We start from the raw sequence: 14371 nt of genomic DNA, 5'->3' as shown, positions 1-14371 counted from the left end.
CTGCTGTAAACACACCATTTGGTTTGTTTTGGGGTGTTGCTGATTTGACTCTAAACACCATTTTTTTGGTGTTCTGCTCATCTAAACTTTCTACATATAAACCATTATGTTTATTGGACTATAGACAAGATACCATTTTTAGTTTGATAGTGTGTTTTTGGTTTGTTCGTTTTTTTCACCTTGGCATTCAGGGCATATATTATGTACTCAGAATGTGTTTACACAGTAGAGTTTAACCATTAAATTGCAGCTAATCTTTTCCCCATTTTATTTGTTCGTTAGCTTTCAGTGCTTTTGCCGACCCGTTTTCTCTAAAGAATAGCACAAAATGAGCAGGCGAAATGTATTTAATCTGTAGTAAAATATAATAAAATAAAAAATATGTTAAAATTTAAATTCTCTTGATTGATGATTCCATGAGTCGTTTCCTGAATAAAAATTTTAAAATCTTGAACCTCAAAGATTAACACCTCTAAACTGTTTACCACAACCTGTGAGGCAGTTTGATTTTCTGTCACATCCCAAAGGCAGGAACTAACTACTTAAAAAGAAGAAAAAAACAAACTATGTATCTGTTGTGTTTACAGCGAGGGCACCTCGCTGTAAACACATGTCTGTGTGTCTGTGTGTGTGTCTGTGTGTCACATGTCTGTGTGTCTGTGTGTGTTTTTTGACATACAGACACACATGTCTGCATGTCTGTGTGGGTGTGTGTGTGTGCGAGCGTGCGTGTGTAGAGCGTAGGTGGGGGAAGGGGAAGCGTGAGCCCAGTCTCTGCTCAAGTCATCATTCATCAGCCACACAGTAAGACCCAGATCTCCTCCACCACCCACCCTCCATCCAACCCATCACCTGGCTGCAGATCCAGCTCGTCTTTCCCCAACACCTCATCACTGGGCCCTAGGATGGGCCCAGTGATGTGACCACCACCCCCACAACCCCCACCAGCACCAGCACCAGCGGGTGTCATGATGGGAGGACTGGTGGGAGTTCTTCATGGGTGGAAGTGAATGGGTTTCCTATTTTTAAAGATTTATTCTTGAAGGTTTTATCCTTTTTATTGTAGAGCAAGACAGGTGTGGGAGAGAGAGGGGAAGACATGCAGCAAAGGACCACGGGCAGGAATTGAACGCCGGTCGCTGCGGTAAGGACTGAGTGTTAATGGTATGCTCTCTTCCTCTTTTTAAACGCCTGTCCGGCGCGGGGGCTCCTCCACGCTAGTGCCCAGAATGAAGTGGTGGATGAGTTGGAGTAGCCTTCTCTTTACTTTCATCGTTTTTTTGGGGAGCTTACAGACATGGAGGTTCAAGTATATTATTTTTTTAACGTTTTTACAATGTGTTAAGTTTAAATAAAAGCATATATATAATTTGGTTGAACGTTGTGCAGAAGATCATACCTGAGACAAGGGTGGGGAATGGTCTTTGTAGAGGTTAAAGGTCAACATTTTGAGGCTGTCCTCTGTTTTTTGCGTACTTATTTATTACCCGAGACAATGATAATATCAAGAGACTGTGTTTGACTCAGTGGAAATCCTACTCAGTTTTGACTGTATTAATAAACTGGGGTCTTTAGTGGCGTCATCCCTCGCTGGCCTGGTGAACAGATAGTAAACAAACAGGCCCACATGGTAGGCTACGGAGGTACATGTGGACGGGGCCGCTCTGAAGTCTGGAAGACCACATGACATGTTCAAAAGTGCCCCCCATCTGTCACTTGAAAGAAGGGCAGTCCTCAAAGCACAATAGAGAGAAAGGCAGTAAACAAATGGTGCACAAAAGACACTTGGGTCCAATCTCGTCCCGCTGGATAGAGATTGTTGTTTCTGCAGCAAATCCCCACTGTGAGCCCCGGAAGCTCCTCAGAAGAGGGGGCACCGCCGGAGAATGCTGCTGAGTGCATGATTGAATTTTCACATGGTCCCCCCCCCCCCTACACACACACATACACACACACCCCTGCTCCAAAGCACTTTGTCGGGTTGGGGGTGTATTCTCAAGGGATGAAGAGCGCTCTTCTTTGTTCAGAGAAGATCGCCCAGGTACTTGTCAAGTTTGGTGTAGGACTGACTAAAGTTATCCTAAACCTGTCCAAACCAATTTAAAATCCATGATCTGTCTATAGTTTGAAATAATAGTTTATTAAAGTCATTTTTTTGAATATAGGAATATAAAAATTCTAATGAATAGCATATTATTGAAATATCCTCCGATTTTTTGGTGAGTTTACTATTATTACAAATTAAGTTTATTTATTCATTTCTTAAGAATTTTTATAAAAGTTAAAAGAAAATGGATTCATTCAATGTCTGAGTTTTCTAATTCTCCGATGTTCTTCCCCACTCTCCATGCCAGCCCTGGTGGCGGTCTGCTGGCCCTCCATTTTGGTGTCGGGAACATACTCCAGAATTTTCCATCTCAAGGGGGACTATTGTGGCTTCTAGACCATTCAGGTTCAAATCTCCTGGGTGAAAGTTGAACGCCACTATCTCCCGGTGTAAGGCCTCTGGACTCTTGCTATAACCCTGATCCTCTTCCGATAGAGGGACAATGGCAAAACATTGTGTGCCATAGGGGCCTTTCCCCCCACACCATCGCTGCTGAATTCCTAGCCTGACTGCCTGCCATTCACACTCTCCTCTTTGAGTCGGGCCACCAAGCTCTTACCCCTGCAGATTGTACGTGTGGAAAATCCCTTATTTATTTGAATTTATCTTAGATTCAATTCATTTCAAGCCCCCTTAAAAGATTGTAATACCTACCAAAATACGGTTATATGGTTTATGGTTTTCATTGTGGTTGCAATTTCCACATGAGTATGCGATGTGTCATCTGCAATAAATTAACTACAGATTTATACAAATATTATGAAATAAAATAATGAGAGCAGGCGTAACCGCACACACCAGTCATTGTGTGGGGGTGAATACAGTTGTTATTTTATGAACAAAAAGTATTTGATTTCAATAACATGTACCTATATATTGTCAACTGGCGAACTTTGAAGGATAATTACATTCCAAAAGTTCCAATCTTAACATTTCCCTATAAACATTTCTGAAGATCGCCTTCAGGTAATCGTTACCATATAATGACTGCTTTGATTTCCTCCACAGAAAACCTTGGTCCACGGCCAACTGATTCTGCTGCAGCACAGTTCTGATGAAAGAAAATAAAAGTCGAACTAGGACATTAATCACCGCAACCATCTCTTGTCTGAGTAAACAAGGCTTCGTCTTCGAAACGTGTGTCGGCCCTGGGTGAGCGGGGAATGGAGAGAGGGGAGAGAGCCTGGCTCTCAGATGTTGTCTCCACTGTCAGTGACGCCCACGCACCACAGAACTGTGCCATTCACAGTGGACCGACATGCAGCACGGAGAGTCCCCCTGGATCAAGGATCACTGCCATCGGGCTAGATAAGCCAACAGAGAGAGACACTTGCTCCGATGTTATGTTTTAATGGGTGCCATTTAGTCAGCATGTCAGGTAAAAGGTCTGTGAATGTAATTTATTTGGAATAGAATAGTTATAGGGGATGCTGTACCCGTAGTATCACATTGTAATATAGAATAATATTTTTTATATTGTCATGCATATATGAGATATATTGTGAAGTATTTATGTGTATTTGTTGATTATGCATAACACTGCATTATAACAATAAAAGCAGTCATGGCATTGCTTTTATAGGGTTATGACAATTGTTAAATGACGTGGTTTGAAATACTGTATCATTTGGAAATAGGATAAAGACCTTGTTCCATGTATTTTGTGGAAATTATTATTACTTCATAAAAGTGTGTAATTGTTTTAAAGGAATGAATAAAAGACATACACATTTCTTATCATTGTGAATGATTTATATTTTTGCCTCTATGATTTAACTGGTTTTATACTCAAGAAGCCGTGGTAATGTGACATTTTTACGTTCAGTTTTTGTGTTATTTCAGCTGTGCAATGGTATAGATAGGCTCAGCTCTTGCATCACAAGTTAATGTAACCAGCAGTAGGTCACTTTTACCCCCAAAAAATGGAGGTTCCTGGAAAGCCTCAAATTTGAAGAAAGAAAAAATTGGAACGGAGATGGGAAGTCTTGAACTCAATATTAATGAAACGGTACTGCTAGTATTTCGGGTTCCTCTGGCAAGTCTCCACGCTATCCGCTTTCTTATGCTAATCGCAGCTGACGTCACCAATGAGTTCAAAGCCCCGCAGGAGTACATATTAGTGGAGGCTGCCCCTCCGTCCCACAGTCCCACACACACTCCGCTCTTTGCAGGACCTACGAGACACAACGCTGCTGGTGACAACTAAATGATGCTTCCCTGCTTGGAGTTATTCTGTTGCGTTTGTGGATTTACATATATCTCTGGCTGATACCTCAGGAAAAGGATATTTCGCTTGTCTTTTTTTTATTCACCCCAAAGTTTGAGCACTCCTATAAAAGGTGAGTGCCTGTTTTATAGCATAATGATGAAATGATAGTGGTGTAATGTGTGGCTTATTAAATCCATTTATTATTATAATTGTACATTTTAACGGATTTGCAACAGACTTATTTATTCTGTACAGATGATATTAGTAGGCTATTGTCCGGTAAAATTTTCCGACATAAAAGGCCAATCTATATCCAATGTGTAAGGAAAAATACATTCTGGCTTTATTGCCTAGGCTGAATATTTAGTTTTATTTCAAGAAAGATTAAAGTAACATTTTGGCAAAATTATGCATTTGATTTCTATTGGCTACTGGAGACCGTGTTGCAAAAAACAAAAAAAAAACAATAACGAATGTAAAGTTACGCTTGCTTCAACTTTTCAGAAGTTTCACATATCCAGGCATTGCATATCGCTAGGAATGGGAAAGTTATAAATAGGCGCAGTTTACGTGATATGTTAATCAGTAACTCGGTAGATCTCCAGCGAGAGATCGCGGATAAGCTGTCAGTGTGTCAGTACTATCTTCTGGTGGGAAACAGATCTGCATTCTGAGAGCCAAGTGGGCTATCCGTGGGCACGTTATTGTCGATCGGGGCGTTTTAACGCACACATTTTTAACGCTGTTCAAAGAGATCTCTTATCAACACACAACAAAAGCCCCATCAGATACTGCACCTGAGATGCTCTGCTACTGTCCACTGGAGGGTAGTGTGTCGGTACGACTCGCTGAACACGTTCAGCCTTCAAATCTCGCTCCTTGGTTGTTTAAGTTAAATACTGTATATAAAAAAGGAAATTAGCCCTCAAAGTAGATATTAATCCTTCCTATATTTATTATGGTTACTTAAAAAAAAGTATGCATCAAAGTGCAGTCATATATATATGTTTTTAAGCATAAACCGAAGAATGTATTCGACCCTTGAAACGTGCATATATATCGTATCACATTGTTAACTGCTATAATACTGCTATAAACTCAATATAACAAGTGGATATTTTTTAGGCCACGGATAGTTTCTCGTTTAGTAGGCTATAACGTTTTCTTACTATTAACCCCGGCGCACATAACCGGATAGGCCTGCTCTATTCAGTTTTTACCGTAGTGACAAACCAATAAGTTATGAGATAGGCCTCTTACTCACTGACCAGGGCATCTAATAACATGCTGAATGCTGTGACTTCACCCGTGATAGGTGCTCATCACCGGAGAAAGAGAGACACACACAGGGGGAGCGACACACAGAGAGAGAGGGCGAGAAAGAGATGCGTACCACGGCCGCTGCCTTTTGAGTTCAACCCTCTGAAGCTGAGCAGAGAAGCGAGACGGTCTGCTGTACTCTTCGTGCACCTTCCCTGGATCTTCCCAGGGTCCTCCATTGTGATCATGAGGAAGACCTCCCGCACCCTGCCTCTCGGAGTCCTCACCGTGTTGCTGCTTTCCCAGGTCTGCTCTGGCATCAAATGGCTGTAAGTACACCTATTATCAGCTCTACAATAAAAATAAATACACTTCGCAAAAAAACTAAAAAATAAGGGTTTTAAAATGTGCGTAGCCTAATTAGTACCTGGTGATTCTTTGTTGAGCATGTAATATCAAGCGCCGGTAGAGTAGGCCTGAAGGACAATTGTCGTCAAAAAGGGGTCGCATGAGCTTCTTCACGCATTGTGATGCAAACGCGCCGTGTTGAGCGGGAACCCAGATAGGACAATCAGGAAGGCTTAATATACTGTTTGAAGCGCTGAAAGGGGGATTACGACACTTTCTTAAAGTCTTTGACGGGTACTAATGTCACAACGTGTCACAAGTCCGCATTTACATGTTGATGTTATGTGAGTGTGGAGTGTCTGGCAAATCCGAATGGATAAGAATGGGAGAATAGCCTTTAATTGTTTAAGGATGAAATAAAAAAAAAGAAGAAGAAAAAAACGGTGTAAAAAAACACTATTCCTAAGCACTGACCTGTATTTCTCTATATTCTGACACTGTATGACAATACATGGAGGGGTGGGGGGAATCAATGATTGGCCAGTTCTCGCTGCTGACGTTATGCATTATGCATTTTGTTTAGCCTTGTGAGGTGTTTTGTTATGCATCGTCTTCCGTTACAGTTTTCTTTTTTTGAAATGGCGTATCTTTAAGCCTCAGTATTTTGTTGAAGGATCAAGGATTGCCTTTTTTTGTGTTATCGTTGAACAAGGTGTGTGATGGGTTTTAATTGCAATGGTATTTTGATTGTGAAGAACTTTATGTTTCCAGTATTTTTTGTGTTCTTCAAAAGTAAACTAAAGTAAACATAGAACTACATTGACCTATCAGCCTGCAGACTCCCACAGACCCCATGCCATTGGAGCAGATGTGGTCTGTGGAGCACAGACTGAGTGTTTGGCATGTACTAAATCGTAGGTCGATCTCCAGCTATAATCCTCGATAAAGCGCAGCGTTGCGATGCAAAACAGATGGGGCCGTAAACACCTGTGAGTGCTGGGTTACCACAGACACAAGGGGGTGGGGGGTGGGGGGCAGTTTATCATCGGGCACCCTCTGACCATCCCCACCACCGGCCCCTAACCCCACCACCAACACCACCCTCTCCTGCTAGGCCCCTAATGTGAAACAGGGCAAGACGCAGGGCCAGTGCTGTGTGCTTCACATGAGCTCCCAGCAGAGAGCCGGCCATGGAGACTGGAGATCAGGGCTCCGGTCCCGCCCACCACCCCCTGCCCCCCCCCCCGGTCATGTTTCTATAATGTAAATCCCCCATGCTTTTAAATGGCTTCAGATGAAATGTCCCCCCGAAATGAGTGTGACCCCCCACCCCCCACCTTATAAACGCTTGTAAACAGACGAGCCACGTCCACAGATGAGCCATGTCAACTTCAGGACACAGAGCGCTGTATAGGTCATCCGGGGTCTTGTATAGGAGCAGTTGTTTAGTTTGAAACTACCCCCCCCCCCCCCCCCCCCCCCCCCCCCCCCCCCCCCCCCCCCCCCCTCCCTGATTCTCCATCAGAATCCTGGAGCCAAGAAGGTTTGTATCTGATCAAAGCCACACAGTGAATTTCCTTTGGCATGGGCTCTAGAATAAGATGGGCTTTTTTCTTTCTGTGTGATGCCGGCCAACATTCTTCCCCATTGGCAGTTGTATCCGGTTTATTGTTTTATTTTGTTTGCCAGTAGCTGATAAAAAGAGTTGGTCAAACGATTAAAAAAAAAAAAAAAAAAAGTCCAGCATGCAACCGGAACGAAACGGTCAAAAACCGGAATGGATCAGACTCTATCCCAGAGAGACAGGCAGACGTAGAGGCAGGCCAGTTGACTTTTCCCAACCCCCCCGTTCATTTTCCTCACTGTGTCTCCTCCATCAGAGCGCTGTCCCACACTCCAGCCTCGCTGCACATCAACCAGACCCTGCACTGTAAGCAGCTGGCGGGCATGGTGTCGTCACAGGCCCAGCTGTGCCGCAGCAACCTGGAGCTCATGCAGACCATCATCCAGGCGGCCCGCGAGGTCAAGAAGACCTGCCAGAAGACATTCGCCGACATGCGCTGGAACTGCTCCTCCATCGACATCCCCGCCGACTCGACCAAGTACAGCCCCGACCTGGACCGAGGTACGTGGCCCCGCTGAGTGTGGTCAGAGTAGGCCCAGAGCGGTTAGGGTTAGGCTGGGGGGGTTCTTATTCCAAGCGAATTGTCCTGGGATTTGTCTGTGTTCACTGTGAGCCCGCTAGATGGTAAATAGTTCTCAAAAACTCTTTGGACGTGGTTGGATGTAAAGATGTGAGCAAGTGTTTTGTTTCTTTGTTTAGTAGGAGTTTAAAACAATGGATTCGGTGTCCAGAATGGAAGTCGGGTTTTTGGGAGGAAATAATGTGGAGCACATTGCAATAGTTATGGCTCTGTTTCAAGAGCCCGTCTGTGTGGTTTATTTTCGGTGTCCTTGGTGTTCATAACTCTGAACCAATACCCCAAGCCAAGGTTATTGCTCTCTTCCGCGTGCTACAGATGTTTCCAGTTCAGTGTTTCACTATTTACAATAATGACTCGCATCATCTTAATGATTTCTATTGCTTGCTCGTCTCAGCCAATTTTACTCAAGCATTTGAAAGCAAAACCATTGGGGGAAAGACTGTGTTTTTAATTAGCTACGTTGTGTCCTGTTTCACATTCGGAGAGGCCAACCAACACAAAGAGTCATCAACTGTATTTTTTTCGAGCCCGCAATATGCATCTCGGATAACATTTTAATTGGAGAATACTTCTCCGTTGAACATGTGCATGTTGTGGAATTAACTTCGTAATTGTCTCATTATTTTCCAATTCTACTTTGTAATGTGCTGCAATGATGTCTCCGTTGCAATTGTTTTTCATCAACAAAATATTATCGGGTCTTTCACAGAGAGAGAGACGTCCACCGTGTCGTGAGCCAAAGCTTGGAAATAACTATTTAGTACTATTGATAAAAAAGGGAAGTTATTTCTACGATGTAGCCCTGAGGAAGACAAGAGTAGTTGCCCCTCGGCGAATAGATTCCTCCAAGGCTGCTAAAGACAGGAGACAGTTTATCTCTTCATGTTCCTCTTTGATCTAGCTGCTCTTTGCTCAGACATGATTTCTTCTTTATCTCCATGCGCTTCTCAGCCCTAAACATCTGTGCCCCCATATGTGCGCACGTCTGCACCAATTGCACCGGAGAGGCCGTCTCTTCTCGTGTACGGTCGGCCAGACTGTTTTCCGTTAGAGCCTTTTGCTTTGTGTATGTGCCGACTGGCCCGGCAGTATTTCTTGTCTCCACGGGGGCTGCGTCGTGACATGGCAGAGTACAGAGATGGACAGGCGTGAGAGGTTCCAGGGGGCTCTAAAGGCCCTGAAGGGACTTAACACATCGTGACAATCGCTGGAAATCCACTTCGCCTCGGTTCTACACTGTCTAACTAATAAACGAGTGGTTCTAAACTGTGAAGCTAGAACCACTCGCTACTAACCGAGTTTAGTACAGTTTAGAACAGTTTAGCTACCAAAACGAGTTTTTCGAAACTATTTTATCTACAAAATAATGTTGTTTGCTTCTTAAGAAGGTTGTTCAAAACTGTTTCGCTACTAAATGAACAGTTTCAAACCGTTACGCTGCGAACCGATTGGTTTCAAACTGTTTTCTAGTAAATGCTTGGTTCTGAACTCTTCCGCTGCTAAACGAGCTGTTGTGAATTGTTAAAGGGAAAACCCGCCGACAACATCGGCCGTGCAGTCGTAGACGTCCATAGTGCTCATCACATTGAGTCATTCTGTCCATTGTCACCACCAGGAACGAGGGAGTCGGCGTTTGTCTACGCCCTGTCGGCCGCGGCCATCAGCCACACCATCGCGCGGGCGTGCACCTTGGGCGACCTGCGGCTGTGCTCCTGCGGCCCCATTCCCGGGGAGATCCCCGAGCCAGGCTACCGCTGGGGGGGCTGCGCGGACAACCTGCACTACGGTCTGATCATGGGCTCCAAGTTCTCCGACGCGTCCATGAAGATGAAGAAGGCGGGCTCCCACGCTAATAAACTGATGCACCTCCACAACAGCGAGGTCGGCAGACAGGTGAGAACGCCGGGGTCTTCGTCGCACATCGTAAATGCCTCCTGTTGTTATGAATTATATTGTTTTGTTCCTAAAATTCTTAAAAAAATATACAGATCTTTACCGTCGATTTTGTTGATATAACCTGTGCAATTATATGTCGCAATGTGTTGCAATGTATTAAGCGCCGTATCCAACCTAACCTTCCCTCTTCCCCTCCTAAAGGCCCTGCGAGACGCGGTGGTGATGAAGTGCAAGTGCCACGGCGTGTCGGGCTCCTGCTCCATCAGGACCTGCTGGAGGGGCCTGCAGGACCTGAGGGACATCGCCATGGACCTGAAGACCAAGTACCTGTCCGCCACCAAGGTGGTCCACCGACCCATGGGCACGCGCAAGCAGCTGGTGCCCAAAGACATCGACATCCGGCCGGTCAGGGAGAACGAGCTGGTGTACCTGCAGAGCTCCCCCGACTTCTGCGCCAAGAACGACAAAATGGGCTCCGCCGGCACACAGGACAGGTGAGGGGAACCGCGGGACACATGGAACAGTCTAACCTCTCCTCTGCCTCTCGCTCCTGGAATTCTTTCTCTGGAAATGGAAATTTTTTAGTCGAGAAGCCCGATCAGCCTGTTAGTGGCTTATTCGTTTTGACTGCGGTGCTGGGGATTTGTTGACTTAACTGAACTGCTGGCCTGCCTGGTGGCACCGTTTAGTTTGTGGAGCGGCTGATAAGGACCAGAGGTCCCTGAGACTGGCTAGCCTGTGGCATGTCTAAGCACGTGTCACTGACGAGGCCATTGTGACTAGGGCCCCTGTGCCACTATCAGAACCGGTGACTAATGCAGTTATTCTTAGGACCAGAGTGCACTCAGCCCATATCCTTTGGAGACCACCACACATAGAGGGAAATTGGCAATGTTTTTTTTTCTGGAGATAATAGAAAGAGTCGCTCCATTCAGAGGGCCCATGTTTGATTTGGGACCTGTTTGGTCCTGTAGCGCGCTGCTCTCGATGGAGTTGTGGGGAGCAGGGAGCCTTTTGTCTGAGGGTCCACAAACACAAAGAGCTCTGATGCAACCACTGTCTATACAAATAGGATGGAAGTCTGCTTACCTTTACCTACACCGTCAAGATTGTCCCTACATTTTGTGTGATGTTTCTAGTAAATCATGCATCCAATCATGCATTATCCGAGGCATCAGAAATCGTTTTTTCTGTCAGGTTATTTCTGTCAGGTTATTTCTGTCCCAGGTTGTTTCAGTTAAAGGGTTGTAACTAGCCCTCTAATCAGGTAATCTAATTGCTTGCTGGATTTGTTGTCTGCTAGACTAAAGGTCAACGTCTGATGATTGAGTCATGCCATAGTTTACCAGCCCTCGGCGCCTCTCAGGCTAACCAAAAAGAGATGCTTCAGGTCAAGTTCACCATATGTGAACATGCAACGTCTGTTTCCCAGTTAGATAACACACAATCACATTTTTCTCTTCTACAGCATAACTATCCCTTCATGTCAGGTCACAAGGGAGCCAATGTCTGTGTATGTTGCCTAGGCATGTCACAGAAATTAAATGTGTGTGTATGTGTGTGTGTGTGTGTTGACACACACATATATACATCCCACCCACCATCTGATAGCAAAATGCCTGTCATCTCGTGCCTACCCACAATCCTCCAGCGGCCCATCAGAAGCAGCTGGGACCGGCTCATTGATGGCCACATCAGTATGGTGCTGTCTAGCCTTAGCCCCTGACTGACTCCTAATCTGACTCACTCATCAACATTGATAGCCCTGTGCCCATGACGAGAACTATAAACACGGTTAGTTGACAGAGGCCAAAAACAAAATCACACTTCAGCTACAATTATTTTGGCAAATTGTTGAATTGAGACGAAGGTAAACAACTTCTTACCAACATTTCTATTTTGACCATTTAATACCTTGTTTAAAGTGCTAGCACAGTAAAACAATGAATTTCCTGCACAGCATTTTTGGTATCAAATTCCATTTCCCGCCTCCCCAGTAAACCCACAGCTTTGCACCAGAGAACACACTGGTCTGCCTGCATATTATGCTTACAGCATCAAGCTGTGAAACAGGATAGATTCTAATGTCCGACAAACTCTAGTACTTAATGTCTATTCCCTCGTGACTACTACCCAACCCCCCCCCCCGCGCCCCTCCTCTTACTACGCCTCCTCCTCCTCCTCCCTCTCCTCCTCCTCCTCCTCCTCCTCCTCCTCCTCCTCCTCCTCCTCCACCTTCTCCTCCCTGTACTCCTAAACCAGCGGACCACTTCCAAGTGCCTCTCTCAGCACAGTGCTCATTAACACTGGGCTATTATATAACAGTGCAATTAGGTGGAGAGGGCAAGCTAAACAGTGGGAGGGCTCCTCTGTGTATTCAATGTGATTTATGGCGGGGGCCATTCTCAGCTCCCTAAAAAAAAAATAAGGCCCTGGGCATCTCAAATGAAAGACTCCCGCAAGGCAAAGTCCACCGGCTCGAAGAGGGAAGGAAAAAAAAAAGAAGGCGGCGGGGAAAATGTTTAAAGTGAACGAAAAGCACAAAAGCACAAGCACTATTAAACGAGGCTAATGTTAAGCTGTCATAGATTTTCGTTAAGGGCAGCTAGACTTTGTTTATTGGAATGTGATGTATGCTAAATTGCCCCGAGCAAGGAATAAGAAAGGAATTTTGTTTCCAACTTGATCCTAATCGTCCAAAAAAAAAAACACTTGTTTTCAACGGAAGAAAAATGTACACAAAATGCATTACTGCTTCTACCTTTATTGCATTAGAACAACTATTAAAACACGAATGATACCAGTGATAACATGATAACATCAGTCGTGTTTTCAGTATCCCCGCGGCCATTGTTCCTAACCCCGATCTCCCTCTCTCTCCGTGGCTCCCAGGCAGTGCAACAAGACGTCGATGGGCAGCGACAGCTGTGAGCTGATGTGCTGTGGGCGAGGCTACAACCCCTACACCGAGAAATTGGTGGAGCGCTGCCACTGCAAGTACCACTGGTGCTGCTACGTCACCTGCAAGAAGTGCGAAAGGATAGTCGAGAGATACATCTGCAAATAAGCCCTCCGGACGGGGGTCGACTGACCCCCTGCGAGCCAAGCTACGACCCCCCCCCCCCCCCCCCCCCCCCCCAAGCTCAGAAGCCCTAGACTAGCTACGTATCCCAATCTCCATACCACCACCACCTACACATCCCCACCTCTATGCCCCACTATCCCAACCCCAAGCTTGAAAGCCCTAGTCCAGCCTCGAAAGAACCCTCTCACTCCTCTCCCTCCAACCCCTCCCACCAGCGTCTTGAGGGCTACAGATAACCAAAGCACTACCATACCGACCAGGCTTAGTTTGGCCTCAGGCTTCAGCATGTCATTATTTGTTTTACATTTTTACTGCGTCTCCAGACCGCCGATTTCTGAAAAAAAACTTTCGGGAAGGGGGTTTCGTTCATGTCAAAAAACCACCGTCCTTCTGGTGTTTTGGTTTTGTTTTTTTTCTCTCTGCAAGGATTCCAAAAGTCAATTTTTATTATTATATATCGTTATTAAAAGAAATAGCTCCGGAGACGAGGGGATCTCCCTCCAGGTGCTGTCTGGGCGCCAGGCTGAGACTGATGTGTGCAGGATGCCAAAGTTCTGTGGAATTCATAAAGGCTTCTGATGGACCGTCGAGGCTCAAGCGGCCCTCACTATTCTTGGTACGAGTTGGTACGTTCTGCTCTTTTTTCCCCTCCCTGGGACAATGGATGAAAGGGAACCCTCCGGTACGTCTATTTTAAGAATATGGACCATTTTCTTCTTGGTTGACACCTGGGACTCTTACCAATTAACTTCTTATTTCGACCACGGTGGTCTTTTATTTTTTTATTTTATTATTTTGTCTGCACCTCTGTGGATCCGGGGAGACGAGAAAGGAAGAAAAGTATAAATCATATTGAGATACGGCATTATTTGATGTATTGTCAGAAACCCACAAAATCGTCTATTCTCTTCTGGGGATGTGAAACTCTGCTCTGGGTTCACGTTCGATGCCATTTTGATACCACTGTCGTGTGGATGTACATACTGTCTTTTTGTATACTGAAATAAAGAAAGAAATATTTATAAGCTAATTAAATAATCTTCTCCAAGCTCAATCGGATGGATGCAGACTTTTTTTTCTTTTTCCGGTACTTACATTATATCCCCATTGGATAATAGCCAACACAGCCCAGAACGGCACGGACTAATCCATAAACCCAGAGGCTAAGTGTTGCTGACCTAAACCAAAGTTAAGTGTAATATAACACTCTGATTGTTATAAAATACCTATTTACCATAGGCTGTAGCACACTGGTAATGATA

The 14371-nt window shown here is 45.0% G+C and overlaps 1 protein-coding gene across 1 annotated transcript; it reads left to right on the top strand.

The window, feature by feature from the left end:
* The first annotated feature begins 4263 nt into the window (after positions 1-4263).
* On the top strand, positions 4264-13136 carry wnt11 (wingless-type MMTV integration site family, member 11). Its single transcript, XM_079738744.1, has 6 exons — positions 4264-4446; positions 5632-5905; positions 7805-8049; positions 9744-10021; positions 10226-10518; positions 12917-13136. The coding sequence occupies exons 2-6, from the start codon at positions 5823-5825 to the stop codon at positions 13089-13091; spliced, it is 1074 nt and encodes a 357-aa protein (XP_079594870.1). The 5' UTR covers positions 4264-4446; positions 5632-5822; the 3' UTR covers positions 13092-13136.
* Positions 13137-14371: the final 1235 nt, after the last annotated feature.

The sequence above is a fragment of the Pollachius pollachius genome (genome assembly GCF_949987615.1).
Source record: "Pollachius pollachius genome assembly, chromosome: 6".
Lineage (NCBI taxonomy): Eukaryota > Metazoa > Chordata > Actinopteri > Gadiformes > Gadidae > Pollachius > Pollachius pollachius.
This window is presented reverse-complemented; position numbering and strand designations above follow the sequence as displayed.